This window comes from Dermacentor albipictus, chromosome 10 (genome assembly GCF_038994185.2).
Source record: "Dermacentor albipictus isolate Rhodes 1998 colony chromosome 10, USDA_Dalb.pri_finalv2, whole genome shotgun sequence".
Taxonomy (NCBI): Eukaryota; Metazoa; Arthropoda; class Arachnida; order Ixodida; family Ixodidae; genus Dermacentor; species Dermacentor albipictus.
In genome coordinates, this window is record NC_091830.1 from 15,710,700 (window position 1) to 15,729,807 (window position 19,108).

The 19,108-nt window shown below is 47.4% G+C and overlaps 2 protein-coding genes across 2 annotated transcripts in view; one reads left to right on the plus strand and one right to left on the minus strand.

The window, feature by feature from the left end:
• Positions 1-11,796, minus strand: part of LOC135911498 (calcium permeable stress-gated cation channel 1-like) — a 121,530-nt gene extending 109,734 nt beyond the window's left edge. The window contains exon 1 of the mRNA XM_065443828.2: positions 11,396-11,796. The gene's annotated coding sequence lies outside the window, so the exon portion shown is untranslated. The remainder of the gene's footprint in view (positions 1-11,395) is intronic.
• The window catches only part of LOC135911505 (prestin-like), a 45,519-nt gene extending 31,682 nt beyond the window's left edge, over positions 1-13,837 (plus strand). The window contains exons 15-18 of the mRNA XM_070526624.1: positions 2,083-2,289; positions 3,044-3,098; positions 6,254-6,400; positions 13,297-13,837. Coding sequence (XP_070382725.1) covers positions 2,083-2,289; positions 3,044-3,098; positions 6,254-6,400; positions 13,297-13,460 — 573 coding nt within the window. The 3' untranslated portion in view covers positions 13,461-13,837. The remainder of the gene's footprint in view (positions 1-2,082; positions 2,290-3,043; positions 3,099-6,253; positions 6,401-13,296) is intronic.
• The last annotated feature ends 5,271 nt before the right edge of the window (positions 13,838-19,108 follow it).

The window sequence follows — 19,108 nt, forward strand, 5'->3', positions numbered from 1 at the left end:
AGGTAAGTTCAGTCGATGGCACTCTCCGGTTTACCACCCCGCTCAGGAAAGCGGGAGGAGCAAAAAAAGCCATATGGCGAAAAGTGCACCACCACTAGGTAAATCTCAGCACACACGTGAAATCAAGAAAGACGCTGCCAAGGTGTTGCAGACGTTCTAACATGGCAACTTCCCGAAGTTCGCGATCCATCATCTCTGCGACGATCGGTGAGACCAGAATTGTGATCCTGATACTACCTCCTCGGTTTTCCAGAAACTACGGGTGCTTGTGAGTCTTTCCTTTACTAGAAGGTTGCCGGTATTTCACTCAGTGTATTGTAATTTTACTCCAGTCACCAACAGTTCTAAAAGAACAAACAAAAGTAGCTACATAAGAGTTGTTTAGCATAACTAACGACACTACTAAAAGAGAATGTCGCATTTGGTTTCTTCTTCGTATAACAAAGCTTTAGCCTATTCGTAAACTTATTACAGCTTACGAACAGGCTGCAGGCTGTTGAAAAGGAAAAAAAAAAGGATTCCTCCTCACGTAAATGATTGTTGCTGCCAACACCTACGCACCAGTGTGCATGCAGGGTGTTAGCCATAGTTTAAAAATATGCGAATGCCACGCAGCTGGACAGAAGCACGGTAATGTTGTTTGCCGTCGATTATAGATACTCAAATTATTTTTTTTCATTCCGTCTAATTAGACAATAAGTCTTAATCAATTAATCAACCTCTCAAATATTGTACTTATATGAAAAGCGTCAACGAGAAAATTGTAGAGCAACATGAAACACTCACGATACAGCTTTCTGTTGCTCACTACGTGCTACATAAAGTGTTTTTTTTTTTTACCGTGAAAGAAGCCCGCGAAAACACGCAAAGTGCCACGAGCGACCAGTCGCACGGCAATTTTCCGCGTTTTTCCGGGCTTCTTTCACGCTCGGAAAAACACCATTATGTAGCACGGATCGAGCAACAGAAAGCTGTATTGGGAGTTTTTCGTTTCACTCTGCAATTTTATTATTGACGCATTTAATCTAATTATAATGTTCGAGAAGTTCATTAACAAATCAAGACTAATCATTTAATTAAGCGCAATAAGAAAAATAGAGTATCTCCAAGTGAAGGCTAACAACATTGCCTTGTTTCTGTCCAGCTACGTGGCATTCATATATATTTAAACTCTGGCTAAAGTTAGCTAAGACACCCTGTATACTGGTGCGTAGGTGTTGGCAGCAACAAACATTTACGTGTGGACGATTTCGTTTTCTTCCCTTTCCTGCAAGAACAATGAAACAACGCAAGAAAGCTTCTACGGCGCCGCGGATAAAAAAAGAAAGAACCGCTGCAAGATGACGATATACCAGCGTTGCTGGTAAAGCGCCATCTTGGACTGTCGTCTTGAAACATGGATGAAAATAAATGGGCAGCTAAAGTGCACTTCGAAATCTACGGGGAAATGCAGCCCACGTATGGGGAAAGGCGTCTCGCTTTGAGAAGTGTGAGGTGGTGGTGTTGTGAGTTTGCAAAAGGGCGTCAAGACTTCCATGACAATGAGCGTTCGGGGAGGCCGTGTACGTCACTGACGGACGACATTTAGTGCTGCGATGGGACAAATGGTCTGAACCGGTGTGGGGACTATGTGAAAAAATAGCGTAAGGTACGTAGAATAGTACGCATATTTGTAATTACTTGCATGTACCTTATTTTGGCTAATAAAAGGTGCGGGCAAAGACTTTATGATTGGCCCTCGTACATACTGGGTCATTCCGGGGACAGTCTACTAGCGTGTCACAAAGCACATAGGTACCTACGACATTTCATTATTTTTCGGGTAGAAAAACATTCTGGCTTCAGAATATTGAGACCAAGATATTGAGAACTGGCCTCAGCCTTAAGTTAGGATCCTTGGAACACGTGATATACTACTCCAAGTGTTCGCCACTGTTAGTTCTTGCTTCCTTCCCTCTCTCTCTTTTTCTTTTCGTCCCTGAAAACGTTTCAATTAGTCTAGGGTAGCGAACTGGACTCGCGTCTGGTTGACCCCCCGGTCCCTTCTCTCTCTCTCTCTCTCCTCCTCCTCCTTCTTAACAGGCCAGGAACGTCATCAGGACTCGGGAACCGTCCTGCAGCTTCTCATCCAACATTCCGGGCATCCCGCCGTACGAACCGAAAGCGTCCGTGCCGGTGTACATGACTACGGAGCCCATCGCAGGGCTCGGCGGCCACCCCTCGTACATCATTTTCGACTTCTCTCGGGTCAGCTTCGTGGACGGAACCAGCATAAACACCATGATGGAGGTGAGCCCACGTGACCTGCTAGTCAAAGCGGAACACTTATAGCGCTTCGTTTTCTCCACTAATAGCCGAGCTTTAATCTTTTTTCGTCAAATCGGTTTATATGAAGTACGGAAAAATAATTTACACTAAGAGTGTTGCTTCCTATGGTCGGTGACAACCTAAATATGCAATGACAAATGTACCGCTGTTCAACTCAGACAATATTTATATGTGCGCCAGAGGAAATCGGCGTTCGCTGATTTCCATCACGTCATGGGGAAAGCGAACGTTCAATATGGTGGCCATTGGAAACACCTTTTTTTGTACGCGCAGGCACAGCGGGAGATGCAGTGCGGTTTTGTGGGCTGAGACTGTAACGAATTGTTAGTGTGGCACCGAGTATAGTATATCTAAAGCTTCTCTTTAACGTTATGACTCATGACTGTGTCAATTCACGCACAGTCATGAGCGTGAATGAGCGTGTGACCTTTTCATGTTTCCTTTTCGTTTATGGGATCTTCGGAAAACATATGTGTGTACCGCATATTTACTCATCCTTTCGTACAACTCAAAGAAACAACCTTAATCTTTCCTGTAGGATGTGTCCTTCGTGTTTACGGCAGGATGTTACGTGGCTGTGCAATAACCCGGGTGCACATCCAGGTATCTTAGGGGGCACACAGTGATGAGCTGCTAACACATGCTACATGTAGATAATCTACCTGTGAGATGCATTCATCTATACCCGTGCCCTACGTTTTTATCTGATGCGAAGGTCTTCAAGGAGTACAGGACGATGGGCATTTCCATCTACATGGCAGCATGTTCAGGTAAGCATATGACATGCATCTATAAATTTTAGTTACTCGCAAACTCACTTAACTGCAGGCCTATTTCTGAACCGTTCACAAAAAAAAAGGGAAATAAATATGTCACACAGCTGGTTACATTCGACAATGACACAAGCTAAACTTTTCGACAGCTCAGTGCTTAACTTTTTTTTTCCTAAAGAAATAGCGGTTCTGAGCTTGGGGGTTGTGGGTTCCGACCCGGTCTCGGCGGCAACATCCCGAGGGGTGTGGAATGCAAGAATGCTCGTGTACCGGGCATGGGGTAGGCGTTAAAGATCCCCAGGTGGTCAAAATTAGTTCAGAGCCACTGCAACGTACCCCATAACCAGATCGTAGGTTTGGCACATGAAACACTAGAATTTAAGTTTAAGATTTTTAAAGAAAGAGCAACCAGAATTTACTCGTGAGAGCGAACGATGTCTATTAAGCAATATTAGAGATAGTTGAACGGCACCCACATTTCTTCCAGCAAATGTGTTTACACAGGCACTTCTCAACGCGTGCACGTCACAATGTGTGGACACATACATTGCGTATACTTAACTGCCATTTACTGGCATTTCCTCTGACGTGTGATTTATGTTCATTATTATTCATCACACTAAGGATCTGGCTGCACATAGAGAAATCTGCCCTTTCAATGTCGCACACAGCGTCCCAGTGCTTGAAAAATCTGACCGTAGTTTCCCGTGAAGCATGCACAGCGATGAGTGTCCTTACCACACATAGTTGACATGCATAACGTTCCACTGCTAGAGTCACACCCTGTTATAACTAACAGGCTCAGGTGCTAAAAACAGTTGGATAAATCCGGGGAATCGCTGTACCCGGATTTGCCTATAGCGGACTTGAACAAACTTTTGTGAAGCGTTCCTTATAATATGGTTTGGTTATCTCCATTGGGGGGAAAAAAATGTCCGGTAGGCTGCATCGGGGACAGAGCCTCAGTGGAGTATGCGTGAAACATCTTGTGCACGCTACTGAGGGTGTATGGCAAGTAGGGTACAGAAATAACGTAATCAAAAAATGGCTGTGGCTTAGGTAAGGTTAAGCCCAGGATGCGAAGCATACTAGCCTTTATTTTAGTTGTTGAACCACTGTTTAGCCTGGTGAACTGCTGTTGCTTGGCTATATTTGGTTCGGCTAGACGAAGAAACAACTCATGCATTACTTCTTCGCCTTCAAGAGTGGAACGCGACAGCGTTCCCGTCGACCCGCCAAGGGGTGTAAGACAATGGGCTACAGGGCAGCGACTACGCGCCCCGCATTGGACGCGGTGAGCGTCGAGCAAAGCAGCGTTCGGCGCGGCAACGAAATGTGCGCCTGAGCAAGAGACGCACGCCTTAGAAACAGCGCGTTTCTAAGGCAACACCGCATTCACTAGAGGCGCTTTTGTACCGCTTTGAAGCGTTGTACTCGTGGCTCAGTGGTAGCGTCTCCGTCGCACACTCCGGAGACCCTGGTTCGATTCCCACCCAGCCCGTCTTGCAAGAGTTGAGCCAAAGCCACTTCTCCTCTGTCGTGACGTCACGGTGTCACGTGATTTCATGGTCACCGCCGCGCCTGAGGAGCTGGGTTGAGCCCTCGTAATATGCTTCGCATAAAACACAAGTGACAGTTACCCCCGTATGCAGAGATGCAACTTAAGTCGAAGCACATGCTTGACTTGATCCGAGTGACGCCTATCGGGAACGCGCCGAAGGAAACGCAGTGAGCGTCCTTGGGCACGTTAATGCCAGGCGTCATCTAAATCAAGTCAAGCATGTGCTTCGACTTAAGTTGCATCTCTGCATACGGGGGTATTCACGCATTATTACATACGTACAACGAGTTGAGGTCTATACCGTCTAACCTTGCAATTGTGCTCGCTCCCTAAACGTAGTCATCAGCGGTGAGCATGGATTGGCATCCCTCTGTCTTGTCGCCTTAGTCTCTTCACGCCATTTCTGGAACTTGCATACTCGATTGGCGTACTCGAAGCGCTACACTATTTAGACTTGTTCCAGTACACCACCTTCAATGTCGGAACAGTATACCGGCGCCCCGCATCGTTATATCCAGCTTTTCTGGACATCACGGTTTAGTTCGCGGTAGTGCCACCACGTGGCGCACCAAACCTAAACTTTTCAAACTTCCCGCGGTGACGTATGATGACGTCAGCGAAACAAAAAATAAAAGTATAAAAGCTACGCCTGCCCATTGAACTTGACCGCAAAACTTCTCCCGCCGGCGTTATCAGTGTTGTTGATAAAGAGTAGCCGCTCGTCGGCTGGAAATTACTTAAGAACGTGTAGTCGCGACGAGACAAACTCAGCGGCCATTGGTTCAGAGATATTCAAAGGCTTCCCGAAAGGCAGGCATGGTTCCTGGTTTCTTTTTCTTTTTTTTAATACTACGCATTCAACGGACTACGGTAATCATCGGAAGCACTTCGCGGCAGCTTTAGCTCACATCTAACTCTGATGCCGCCTATTCAAATACATGCCAACGCAGAAACGCTTTTCTGACGTAACCACTGGGCCGATTTTAATGTGGGTGGTAAATTGTAGTGGTGAATGTTGGAAGCGGAATTTCGAATTAGTTCTGGATGTCTTAAAAGGAAGTTCCATAAATTGGTAAGCATTAAAAAAAGAGAAGCACGAAGCTTACAAATTCGCAGTTCTGCACCTAGAATAGATATCGCAGATCTGTAAACTGCATCCTCAATCGCTCTTGGCGACATTAGAGAGCTTTAGTACAGGGGACACAAGCGGCTTGCGTATGCAAGAACTAAGGGCCAGTGTACTGCGCGTGCACTGACCTCTACGTCTGGATCTGCGTATTCTCACTACTGTCGCCCCTACTTCTTGCCTATGCAAGCCAGGTTAGGCTGGCATAGGTTAGGTTAGGGCTTGGGTGCCCTAACCTAGACCTCTCCATTACCTGAAGTCGTGGGAGAAACTAGGAGCGCCCGCAGGTGTTCTCGCTAGTGTAAGCAAACTTGTTGCTGTGGGACGCGACGCATACCCGAATAGTATCAAAGCGCTACCTGCCACGTGGGCAGGAGTCCGGTAAGGTTGACAAATCGTACACTCGTTCCGTGCCTGCGTGTGTGGTCATAATGTGCATAATGTGTCTCTGCTCCTCTCTCGCAGTGACTGTGTTCCGCATGCTCAAAAAGGGCGGCGTCCTCGACGTCCTGCCGTCGGCCAAGTTCTTCCCCAGCGTGCACGACGCCGTCCTGCACACGCGGAACGATAAAAAGGTTTCGAGCTTTACCTATGTCCATCACAAGACAAACGGCAAGTCTGCGGCAATGCACTACACATGCCTCCCGCGTCACCTATTTTCCCATCGCAGCCGCGGTGCCTTCTATCTATCTATCTATCTATCTATCTATCTATCTATCTATCTATCTATCTATCTATCTATCTATCTATCTATCTATCTATCTATCTATCTATCTATCTATCTATCTATCTATCTATCTATCTATCTATCTATCTATCTATCTATCTATCTATCTATCTATCTATCTATCTATCTATCTATCTATCTATCTATCTATCTATCTATCTATCTATCTATCTATCTATCTATCTATCTATCTATCTATCTATCTATCTATCTATCTATCTATCTATCTACTGTACTGAAGACCATCGGTAATACGGAGGGGAGTGGGTGAAAAGAGAAAAATGCGTGTGTAAAAAAGCAGCAATAACAAAAAAGAATATATATATATATATATATATATATATATATATATATATATATATATATATATATATATATATATATATATATATAAACACTGTAGTAACTGGGTTTTTCAATGTGCCAAGCGTATTTAGAAAAACCACAACTTCTCGGTTATCTTTGGTTTATTTACCCAACAGTTTCGGTCGGCGGACCGAGCTTTTCCACGGGATACCGCATATTTTAGCAACAGTCTCTGTATTTAGGTAGAGAAAGAAAAACATGTGAAACGAACGAAAACACAGAATAAAAGGGTGAGAGACAGAGGGAAAAAAAAGGAGCCTCGTTACCAACGAGTAAGCTTTTTGGCCCTCGGCTCTCTTCCTCATGCCTTTTACTTTCTGTTTTTTTTGCCTCTTTTCTTTCTCAACTTATTTTTGGCATTTCGTTTTTCTTTCTCTGCTTATATATATATATATATATATATATATATATATATATATATATATATATATATATATATATATATATATATATATATATATATATATATATCCCCCTTTTGGCCACCCTCCGAATTCGTGCTAATTTTCTTAAAACTCCAATAACACATTAAATTAATTCTCGCCCCCTCCTTCCAACACCTATAATTTGGTGTAATTTCCTTTGTTCCTTCAAGCCTTTGCAAATATTGTTTAATAGACACCTCTTCCAGACTGTGTATAATGGAAAAAATGTAGGAAGAGCCGTTTTATTGCTATTATTTTGTGATGCATGCTATATTACAGAACCTCCTTGTGAGTTCGGGCCGTATCTTTGCACTTTGTCTGTCCATCTGCCCCTGTGAAACCTGTGACCACTCCGTGTATTTACATGTAGCGCGAACCAAACTATGCGCAACCCCGCTTTTATTTATCTCATTCAAGCTGTATTTGCATTTCGTACAAGCGAAAATTCGCAATCGCGCGCTCCCGCTGCCACGCTACTTCGGCGCGGCGGCACTACTGTTTACAAATGCACATTACGAGCAGAATGGTGCAAAGATGATCCCTAGAAAACAACTGCTGTCGTACAGTAAAATTTGCCAACCTTGTCACAGTGCACAGAGACGGTCACTGGCGACTGCGCTAGTTCTCCTTGACGACCGCGGCCATACCTCACCAGCCATCGCAGCGCCACATTCGCTCACGAGGGGTCGCGCCCCGGCCGCTTTCGCAGACCATGCCACGTGAACTCATCGGAAGGGTTAGTTGCACGAATATCCTACAGTAGAATTTCGTTAAACGGAACCTCACGGAACCGGAGAAACGTGTTCCGGTTAACAGAAGTTCCGTTTACTGAGAAGGATGTGCAGATACGCCATCTTTACACGGTTAGATGCGTTAAGCACAAAAAAAGCGAAAGTAGCAGTTAATTTCGTCCCATTTGGGAGCGGTCGACGGCAACAGGATTGATTAGGCTTCGCTATAGTTTCAGTTTCGAAGAGGCTCCGGAGGCGTATCAGTACAAAAACATGGCTCAGTCGATGGCCGAATAACACACGTCGTGCAGGCAGAGTTCTAGTTATCGAACAGCTTGTTGTAAGCTTGGTGTCCTAAATTTCGGTTGTCCTTACTCTGGTCATTTATTTTAATCTATATTTTGGGGGGGATGCCACAAAGTTGTTCATGTCCATACCTGCTATGCAATAAACATCTATCAAATTTTGCCTGCTTGAGTCTGCCACCGCTCTTTAAAAATGGCTTTCCTGAATAAAACACAGCTAGATGCCTCAAGAAACTATATTTCAGATCCGGTCTCTTTCTAAAAAATTATTTTGTGCTTGCTAGCTTCTGTGGTTCCGTTTACGCAGAGTTGAAAAATGTTGGTTGTGATTAAAAGAAACGTTTCCTTATTGCGATAGCGAATATATGGAAACCCCAAGCGCATTTATGCTGTCGCCGTTGTCGTCGCCGTGATGTTCCATATAAAGTTCAAACAGGATAAGATCGTCGCCGCGCGCCGTACGCTGTATGTGCGAGTGAAAGCTTGAGAGGGTCAGGCGACGATCGTGGCTCAAACTGGCGCGCACAGGAAACCAGTGCGGAAACGCGCCGTCTTCTTTTTGCGCGAGAGGCACGGGAAGCACTAGAGGGGAGGGGGGGGGGGTGTCCTACTCCGGCGGCTGCTGCCTACACTCTAAGAACAGTTTACACCCTATGGCTTGCCCCTTCTGCCACACAAAAATAATCGTCATCTGCCTTGATGCGTTTCCTTTCTTTATCGCTGCGAGCCCGGAACTTTCCAGTAACGAACGGCACGCGCGTTATCAGCATAGAACAGTTTACACCCTTTGGAGTGCCTCTTCAGATAACGCGCGTGCCGTTCGTCACTGGAAAGTTCCGGGCTTGCAGCGATAAAGAAAGGAAACGCATCAAGGCAGATGACGATTATTTTTGTGTGGCAGAAGGGGCAAGCCAAAGGGTGTAAACTGTTCTTAGAGTGTACGCCGCGTCCGCGCGTCCGCCATATCTTGAAAGCGATCTGCGCTGTGGGCGAAGTGCATGCGCCGAGTGCCGGTAGCTTCGTATGCGCTGCGATTTCGACGTTTAGTTCTCGTTGAAGCTAGAGGCAACGCGAACGTCAATTCGCTCGCTGCTGCTGCCGGGTTTCCTCACTCCAGCATTTTGACAGCGAGTTTCCGCGGTCATCGAGCGCGATGTGTTCATGTTCAGCTGTGCGCGCGTGACACCGTGCTTGTTAATTTATTCAGTAAGCGAATGTTTACAACTTCATAAGGCCGACGACACTACTATTCTTACTTATCTTTACTTCGCACAGCTGTCTACTAATTTACTATCGCAATCGATGCTTCGCCTTTCTGGAGAAACTGCGAGTTTTTTTTTGGGGGGGGGGGGAGGGGGGTTGCCTTACCAAAATACGAATTTAGACCAACCAATCTAGAGGCAGTTGTTCCACTTAGGCGACAATTCCGTCAAGCAATTTCCGTTTACCCAAAGATTCTACTGCATACATATGTTGCGCTCACGAAGCTCAGATACATGCGGCGACTGTCTGTCAGGTTAGGCCAACATTAAGCAAAGGCAGTAAAGACCGTAAATGGAAATGGCCATCAAATAGGGGGCGCCACTGCGTCACGCCAGTATTCGGTCACGCGCGCTCGTCGTTTTCCGCCAATCCGAGCGCGGACGCCGCTTTTTGCTCTGTTCGTTCTCCTGAAGTCAACCTGCGTGCGCCTCGTGCAACTGTGCTTCGCGCAACCATCCTGCGCATGAAATAAAAAGGAAAAAGGCTGCATACACTTATTACCAAGTGTACAGTGTTCTGCGATTGAAACGCGACACTCGGAGCGCATGGCTGCCGACATTTTTCGCGGCACCAGTGGGCGCTGCAGGGACACCAAACTTAAAACCAAACCGACGCATTTGGATATCAAATGAAAGCGAGAGCACTTTTTGTATGCACTGTGACTACATTAGGGCCCCTCGGTGATTGCCCAGCGCTCAGCGGCTGCTCGGCGAGAAACGGGCCGCCATTCTATTTAGTATTCCTTCTTTATTGCCGACTTCGACCTTCAAAACCAAGGCTTACAAAGGGAAAACCGTGCCAGCCACACTTTGGCCATCACGGTAGTACAATATCTTCAGCGACACCCATCGAGTGCAGACATCCATCGTGGTGGAACAGGCAGCGCTTTGTACGCTTCTCTCTCACGCATGCACAAGACTTTCAATGAAGTGCTCACCGGCAGCCATGGGATCAGAGTATCGCGTAATCGCCGAGCACTGAACATTCGTGTGCTGGTGGAGTACGCTCCACCGTAAGTGTAAAGCTCCACAAGGAGTGCAGCTTGACGAAATCAAATTGCAATGAAATCTTTTTTTTTCCTAATTAACACTTAGACGAGAGAATTGATTTTTTCGAGGCCCACTCGGCATAGCCGCTTGACGTGGGGCCATTGCTCTGTGGCCACTGCAAACGTCGCACCCGCAAACAAGGAATATCTGATGATGATGATGATGATGATGATGATGATGATGTGAATATCGCCCTTGGAAACAGAGGCGGTGGCACACGCTACAAAGCTATCATTTGAGGCGCTCCTCAAGCGGCCGTAAGGGGAACAAAAAGAACACAAATCTGGGCAAGTTTTATACATTCGTCAGTTCGAACAAAGCGCCAGATGAGTTAAAATACGCAGCTCCGCCTTTCTACGTTCCTTGTCTATTGGAACCTAATTAGGTCGGCTTTGCCGTAAAAACGAGCCCATTGTTATAACCGGAAGCTAAACATTTCGACAGAATTGCCGTCTGTGGAGTGTCTCCCCACCTCCCGTGTTCCCCCCCCCCCTCCTTTCTTCAAAAAAGACGCTTTAAAAGAGGCACACCGCCACCCCCCGAAGAACAACCCCCTGAAGAAGGAGCCGAATGGGCTCCGAAACGTCGGGCTAATAAAATTCAGTTATTTGGTTGGAGTCAGTCTCAAGTTCTAATCATTGTTATAACCGGCAGTCTCTCGCTACGTCATCGCGCTCGATTTTCCTGCACAGCTTGTGTTAGAAGCGGATATTAAAACGAAAAAAAAAACATATTACACACCTTCGTAGTAGTTCCCGCTGCAAGTATACGTGGTGTTTCAGAATGTTGGCTTCCACGATTAGCTGTCCGGATTTCCGTCACACAATGCAGCCGCGCACTTCTTCCATGTGTTCCTGGTACTTTTCCATGGAAAAACGGCACAAGCAGACGACATTTTCACTCCAATGACTGTTTAAGGAACCCACAGGGGAGGAATTGTTCGGCACAACCCGTCGCTTGTCCTTAGGTAATGGCGGTCCTGTTTCAGCGCCGCTAAGAGCGAGAGCACAGGCATCTGCGCAGAACGTTGTTTGAAATAAACCAATTCCAGTTCAACTCCGCTGCGAACGTATCTTTTGTTTTCCCTCGCTGGTACGGTTCACGCAGCATAATGGTGCGTCCCTGAGTTAAGCAGATTGCACTACGGCTTCCACTAACTTCAGAAATGCATGCTTTCTTTTTTAAAACTTATTGTGCGCAACAAACTGGGACGAAGAATAGAAGAAACACAAGGACGAGCGCTTTCTAACAACTGTTAGAAAGCGCTCGTCCTTGTGTTTCTTCTATTCTTCGTCCTTGTTTGTTGCGCACAAAAAGTTTTAAGATGAATTTGTTCCAACTAGGCCAACTCGCAGTCTTGCGTTCTTTTTTGTAGCGTTATTTTTGTGAGCCGACTTGCTTGAAAGCTTCAACACGCCATGCACGAGTAGATGACGCTATATGGACGGCAACGCCAGTGCATTGCTCATCCAGTGCATCCGCAACGAACGCTTTTACACAACGTAATGGCCTGCATAACTAAGGGCTAATTCTGTCCCAGTCCTATTATGACCCGCGCGGTGCGCGACCTTTACAACGTAGTGACCTGTACGATTAATTTCGGAGGCACTTCGTTATGAGGCGACCCACTTACTACCCGAGCATTTACCACATAATTGTACAGGTGCGGACAGAAGTAATTGGAATACGATAGCTGTGGCCGAACTCTAGCAGCCTCGAAGGGAAGCACCGAAAAAAAAGAGAATGAAATCACGCATGCATGAGCGCAGGCCTGTGCTGATAGCCAGTATACCTCTGGATGTGTTCTTTCCCTCCCCTTTTTTTTTTTTTTTACCTGCGGATCGCAACGTCGTTCGCAATTTCTCAGGAGCGCGGTAGCTGCATTTCGGTAGTCGCGAAAAGCAAAAACGCTTGTGTACAGAGCGCTTTGGGTGCATGTTAAAGATTGAAAATTAATCCGGAGTTCCTCATTACGGCCTGCCTTATAATCTGATCGTGGTAATCGCACATAAAACATCAGAACTTAAGTTTCTGCGGCTGAAAACTCGTCATTGAGATAGCACTCGCACCACAGCTATTTCTGTTTTTACTTCAACTGCGTACTTAAAAGGAAGAGGTCTGGACACCGACCAAAAATGGTTTAAAAGAGTTATTAAGGTCGGTGTCCAGACCTCTTCCTTTTAAGTATGCATCATCCCGACCAGACGGGCTTCCGTCATACTCTCGACTTCATACTTCAACTGCGGTGGCTGAGCGCGTCCGCACGCGTCCTATCTTCGAGGCAATCTGCGCTGGGTTCGAAGGCTAGCCGACGGGATGCAGCTGATGGCTTCGAGTGTGCTGTGTTCTCGCGTGGCCCATTCGCACTGAAGTGAGAGGCTGCACTAAGAGGAATTCGCTCGCCTCTGCTGCCGCTTTTCCTCATGCCAGTGTTCCGACAGCGAGTGTCCGCGGTCATCGAGTGAAATGTGTTCGCGATCGTGTGTTCGCCTTTGCGCACGGGGCAAGGTACTGGTTGATTTAGTTCGCAAGCGAAAGTTTGCGAACCTTATTTCCTATTGCTATCTAATAATTTGCAATCTAAACTAATGCTTCGCCTTCCGCGTAAGACTGACCTTTTTGGACTTCCTTCTTTCATACAGGATGCCTACAAGACGATACTGCCAGGCGTGGCTACGTGAGAAACAGCACCGGCGACCACAATAGCCACGCTATTCTGACGTACGGACTAGACGGCGTCGGCTCTGGTCATCCAAGCAGCAACAACGCCCTGTGCTGTTCCATCACAGAGACTCGTGGATCCTGACATCTCGCCAAGCACGAGCTCTGATGCCAGTGGGCCGAGTGACTGCCGCTTGTCGGTCGGGACTCAGTACAGGCTTTCTTTTTCGAGTCAAAGCAAGCGCCGCGGACACGTTATTAGCTGACATGCCAGCAGTGCCGCTGCAGCACGTGATCACCTTGGGAGTCGTTGAAAATTGACGGCGTTTACTTTGCAATGCCACGGCGAGGACGTACTGATCTCTATGGAACCAATGACTGCGCACCTGCTTCTGACGTCACCGGCATAAAAAGAAACTGAACTCTTACCGTGTCGCTGTGATGGTTCCGTTTACAGAGAGTGATGTGATGACAGAGTGTGTAGTGACAGTATTGTGACAAGAAGAAGCGTTGCGTGAAGATTCCCGGCACAGACTGCATCGTTCGTTTTCATTATTTTGATTTCGTCAGTTCTCCATAAAAAATACAAATAGAAAAAGAGAGAGGTTGCTTTATACATATGACACATGCATGTTCAATGTTCATTTTTTTCAAAGGGTGATGTCCTACTGGACGTTATTATGATTTGATATGAAAACACGCATGCAATGCACAGATATGGAAATAGGGAAGGGGTAGGCTGGCAACTAGCTGCCACCTAGAGGGTCGCAAAGCCTGCCTACTCTTTAGGAAGCAGGGGGTAGAAAAGGAAGTTGATAAACGAAGGGAAGTTATCCAGAGAATCCGTCAAGAGCAATGTCCATTCGTCGGCCCTTGCAAACGGGCTACGCGTTGTCTTCTGGCAAGCTTAAGGGGCCCTGAACCAGCCCTTGGGCTCGGTGAAATAACATAGTCCGCGGCTGGCATACGCTGCTGTGAACATCTCAGCCAAACTATGCTGTCGTACGCGGTACGCGAAGCTAGCTAGCGGATCGCGAAGTCACCTTTCTCTCACACGCTCTCCTTTCAACAGAAGGCCCTGTCCTCACTCTCTTCTAGACGCACTATTTCGTCATTCCATTAGACGGCTGCTGCTGGCCGATAGCACTGACATCAAGCTGCGGTCGGCTACATGGCGTAAATACCGCGGCCGCCGTGGGGTGCCGCCACGAGTCCACTGGCTAAGCGCACTGCTAAGCGCACTGCTGCTCGCTGAGGACAACCGCGTTTGGCTTATGCTTTGCGCGTCGTAGGCACCAAAGGCGGAAGTCGTGGCGTCTGCGTTAACATCAAAAATGAAATTTGAACTACGCGCCACGGTGACATTTAGAAGGCGGGGCGTTGTGGGCACACCCAACTGCGGCGTAGCCTTCTCAGTGCAAGGCAACGAAGAAGCAGCGGGAGTACAGCGGAGGCCGTGTTTGATTGCCAATAGAGAATTTTAGGTTAGGGGAGGCAAGCGGCTTGCGCACGCAAGAACTAAGGGCCACGGTACTGCGCATGTGCAGACCCAGACATAGTGGTCTGCGCATGCGCAGTACCATGGCCCTTATGCGCAAGCCGCTTGCGTCCCCTAAACTAAAAACTCCACATCTGCTGAACGCGTTAAAGTACTTTTTGTGGCAAAGTATTTCTGAAATAGCCTGCTTTCACTTCAAATACCTTTCTCCACTTCGATAAAAAGTGGTTCAGTGCTCCTTTCAAAGCAAATCCGTCGTTCTGAGGGTGACATGTGGACATCAGCTATAGCAGGAGCGTCTCTATTACGAATAGTCTATACGACATTTGTAATATATTCCGTGATGTTCCGCAGCAAAGGCCACCGAATCTGTCGGCTCATTGTGTTTCCGAGAAAGCTTTACCGCAGGAGTTGTTTGAACATATGGAAACAGGGAAATCGTTTATGTCGGCTTCCACTGCAGAATATTTTATGAGGATTGTTTCCGTTAAAAAAAAAAGAAATAAAGATGAATTCTACAAACTGCAGGGAGCAGTTTTTTTAATCGCGCTACAAGGTTATCTTATTTCTTTTTTTTTTACAAAAATTTGTAAAAGTCACAAAATTTAAGAGACCTCCCTGCATGAATTTTACAACTCGCTGACTCAGCAATAAAAAGAATTGTATCGTGGTTCTGTATGCTGCACGTACCGAGACATCTAAAGCGCACACAACTAATGCACTAAACACTGCTCTGAATTATGCCAGTGTTTAGTGACCACGTACTTTGCAGCCAAATTAACCCTACATTGCTTTAAGGTCGCATTCAATGACAGCTATGAATCGCTTCGTCCAAGGTTTTCCTCTTGCAGTGAGAAAGGGAGAATGTCGTATGAACAATGATAGCTTACACAAAATTTCAAATGCGACCTCCAAGTGGAGAAAGGTGCGCAGAAAAAAAAGAAGATTGCTATGCTCGGAACAAAGCACACTACATTGACTTCACACTACTCTGTTACAACACAGCAAGCGGCACAGCTGTCTTGACAGTCGCAAGGGTTAATGCAACACCGAAACCACTCAGTAAAAATGGAATGAAGGCCAACTGATTGTTTACGTATCTTATTTAAACAATTGTTTTACATAATTTTTGCGCATTCAACCAACACAATACATATATACACACAAACAAAAGTAATCTAAAGTTCGCCATGGTTTGCGGATGTGTTTTTTACATTTCACACAGGAACATTGAAATTGCATGTTCTATTTACCTAATGTGTAAAGGTGATAGCTTCTCTACACACAATGTAGCACTCAGTGCCCGTGAGATTCCTGAACCACTTTGACAGTTCAATTTTCACGAAATGTTGCATATGTATGCTCATGAGCTGCTGATGATTTTGTTTTACTCCCTGGTATGACTCCCTCTTCAAACAGCCCATGAACTTTTGCTCTTTACTGTCATAATTGTAAAAAAGTGGTCTCAGCAGGAGGAGGCCGCTACCTTCGGCGACCGCACTTGTTTGTTGCCTGCCGTTGGTGCAATTTACATTACCGCACTAGCATACCTGAATGGTCTCTCCCTCAACGCAGCACCGTGGAGGGTGGGGACATTCTTTGAAGCCTTAGCGACGGCTGCCGCCATTGCGGATCTCACTTCGCCAGGTGACAGCTGCGAGGAAGGAGCTGCGGCCGCTCCATTTTGCAGCGAAATCACTGGCTGCTGTGTGCCCATGTGCACGAAAAATTCCAGAAATGGCTGGAAACTTTACCGTTTTCCAACAGAGCCCAAGAGAAAGCTGCAGTGAATCGTGAAGATTAGGCGGGTCCTCGCCGACATGCTGTCAAAAGGTAAATAAGAGCGCGCAGTAGTGGAGGCCCATGTCATCAATGACTCGGACATTTCATTCGTCGAAGAACTTGAAACAAATGAATGCAATATCATATTCTGCATGGGCGGCTTTCCTTTAAAAGGGATGCTGCCAGCTGATTAAGGATTTGATTTTTGCAAGGAGGATATTACCAGACAAAATGATGATTGTCGGAGCGATACAAGACACAGCGTCAATGAAGTTCAATACGCGTCAGTGATGCTTCACTGCTGATTCGATAGGGCACTTTTATATGTAAAGGAAGTTCAAGAATGGAGGAGGTCTGTGACAGTAGCAAGATGGTTATTGATCTATTTCCTTTTCTTCCCTCCTAGAGACCTGTAAGAAGTTCTTCCTCTCGATTGTCGCCCCCCCCCCCCCCAAAAAAAAGTAATTCGCAGTTCCACCCGAATCGCGAAGCACCGATTGCGATAGCAAATTAGTAAATAGTTGTACGAAGTAAGGATAGTAGTTTTATCGGCTGCATAAACATGTAAACATTTGCTTACTAACTAAATTAAGAATTACGGAATATCTAAACGGGGCTCAACGAGGACGTAGAAACAGACACATGGAGACAGCACTGCCTTTGTGTCTGCTTCTTTCTACGTCCTTGTTCAGTCGCGCTTACACAGTCTATCATGGATTCAAACCAACTAGCCCGTCAACGTGTATTAACTAAATTGACCAGCACGGTCTCACGCGCGCACAGGTAAACATGAACACACATCGCTCGATGATAGCAGAAACTGTCTGTGAAAACGCTGGAGTTAGGAATCGCGGCAGCGGCCACGAGCCAGTTGACCTCCGTGCATCTGTCGCTTCAACGCGTACGAAACATCCAAAGCACATCGCATACGAAGCTACCGGCACTACGCACACTCTGCAAAAATATCAGATCGCTTTGAATATTAAGCCCGCACGGGGACGCACTTTAACCACTTCGGAGACCGCTTTCAAGACACGAGCGCCGGCAACGCATCCCTATGGCGACCGCCGAAGGCGTCTACTACGACCAGCGTGACTCGCGCGGCCAACGCCGTAGTAGACGCAGCGGTTGTCTCGACTCTGTACGGATCGGCAGGTGAGGAGAAGACGAGGCAGCCACCGGAGAAGAACTCCCCGCCTCCCTCGCCTCACCGCCCTGCCTCGCGCGCCACAGGAGAGGGCACGCATCTAGGCCGCGTTTTATGCGAAGCATATTACTAGAGCTCAACCCTGCTCCTCAGGCACGGCGGTGTCGCCTTCAATACCACGTGACACCGTGACGTCACGACAGAGGAGAAACGGGGCTCCAACTCGCGCCGTCGCGGCGGTATATAAGCAGCTGCGCTTGCCTCTGCTAGACACTCACGAGGTGAGATGCCTCCTGGAGACAGAGCTGCTCGTTGGAATGAGAAGCGAAGGTTGCGGCGTGCTAGAGAGACTGTTTCTAGATGGCTTTGCTACGGCGCAGCGGCTACGCGCCCCGCATCGGACGCGGTGAGCGTCGAGCAACGCAGCGTTCGGCGCGACAACGAAATGTGCGCCTGAGCTAGCGCCGCACGCCTGAGCCGACGCCGACGACACCGGCTTTCCTGCGACACGAGCTCCTTAACGCTGTCGCGTTAAAATAAAGGCTAGTATGCTTCGCATCCTGGGCTTAACCTTAGCTAAGCCACAGCCATTTTTTTTTCGCTCGTGCACGCGAGATTGAACCGTGTTCGCAGGCTCTCCCTCGCACACGCTTTCGCGCCTATGGAACCTCACGGCGACGGCGACGGCAGAATGCGCCTGGAGTGTCCATATAATTGCTATCACAAAAAAGAAGGCAAAATTCAATTATGTGGACGCAGTTTCGCACTCTCCGTCAGCTTAAACAGAAAAATTGGCAGTGGCTTAGCTCGGCTATGCCAGGATATACGTAGCGAACGCTAAGGCATAGCATGGTTGGCCTTGGTTAATCTTGATTGCAAGTCCAGGTTAGTCTGGTTGTCTAGCTATGTTGCGGCGTTTAGCCAGTCGTTCGGCGCGCTGTTCGTCTGTTTCCCGGGCGATTCGTTTCCTCTTCATCTCCTTCCGATGTCGATTCCAGGCATCCTCCTGCTTATCAGAATTGTCGCCGTCCATACTGCCGCCTCAACTGTGCTTGCGGCGCACGCGAGCTCTCCTTTTCAATCCTGCGACATGTTATCAGGCATGCGACGCAGCTGGCGAAGCGAGCGGAGGCGAGCGCAACGACGAGGAACGCGCTGGGACGTCATACCAAACGACGGGCGCGGAAAGGCGCGGCGCTGCGCAGCGGCGGGACACCTGTGGCTCGGTGCTAGTAGTGGCGCATGCGCAGTAGTGACGGGAGCGAGAGAGAGAAATATCCGCGGCGAAGCGCGCGTTGTGACATCATGTGCCTCCTCGGAGCAAGTTCGTGGCCAGTAAAGCTTTCGCTTTAAAAAGAGCGACCTG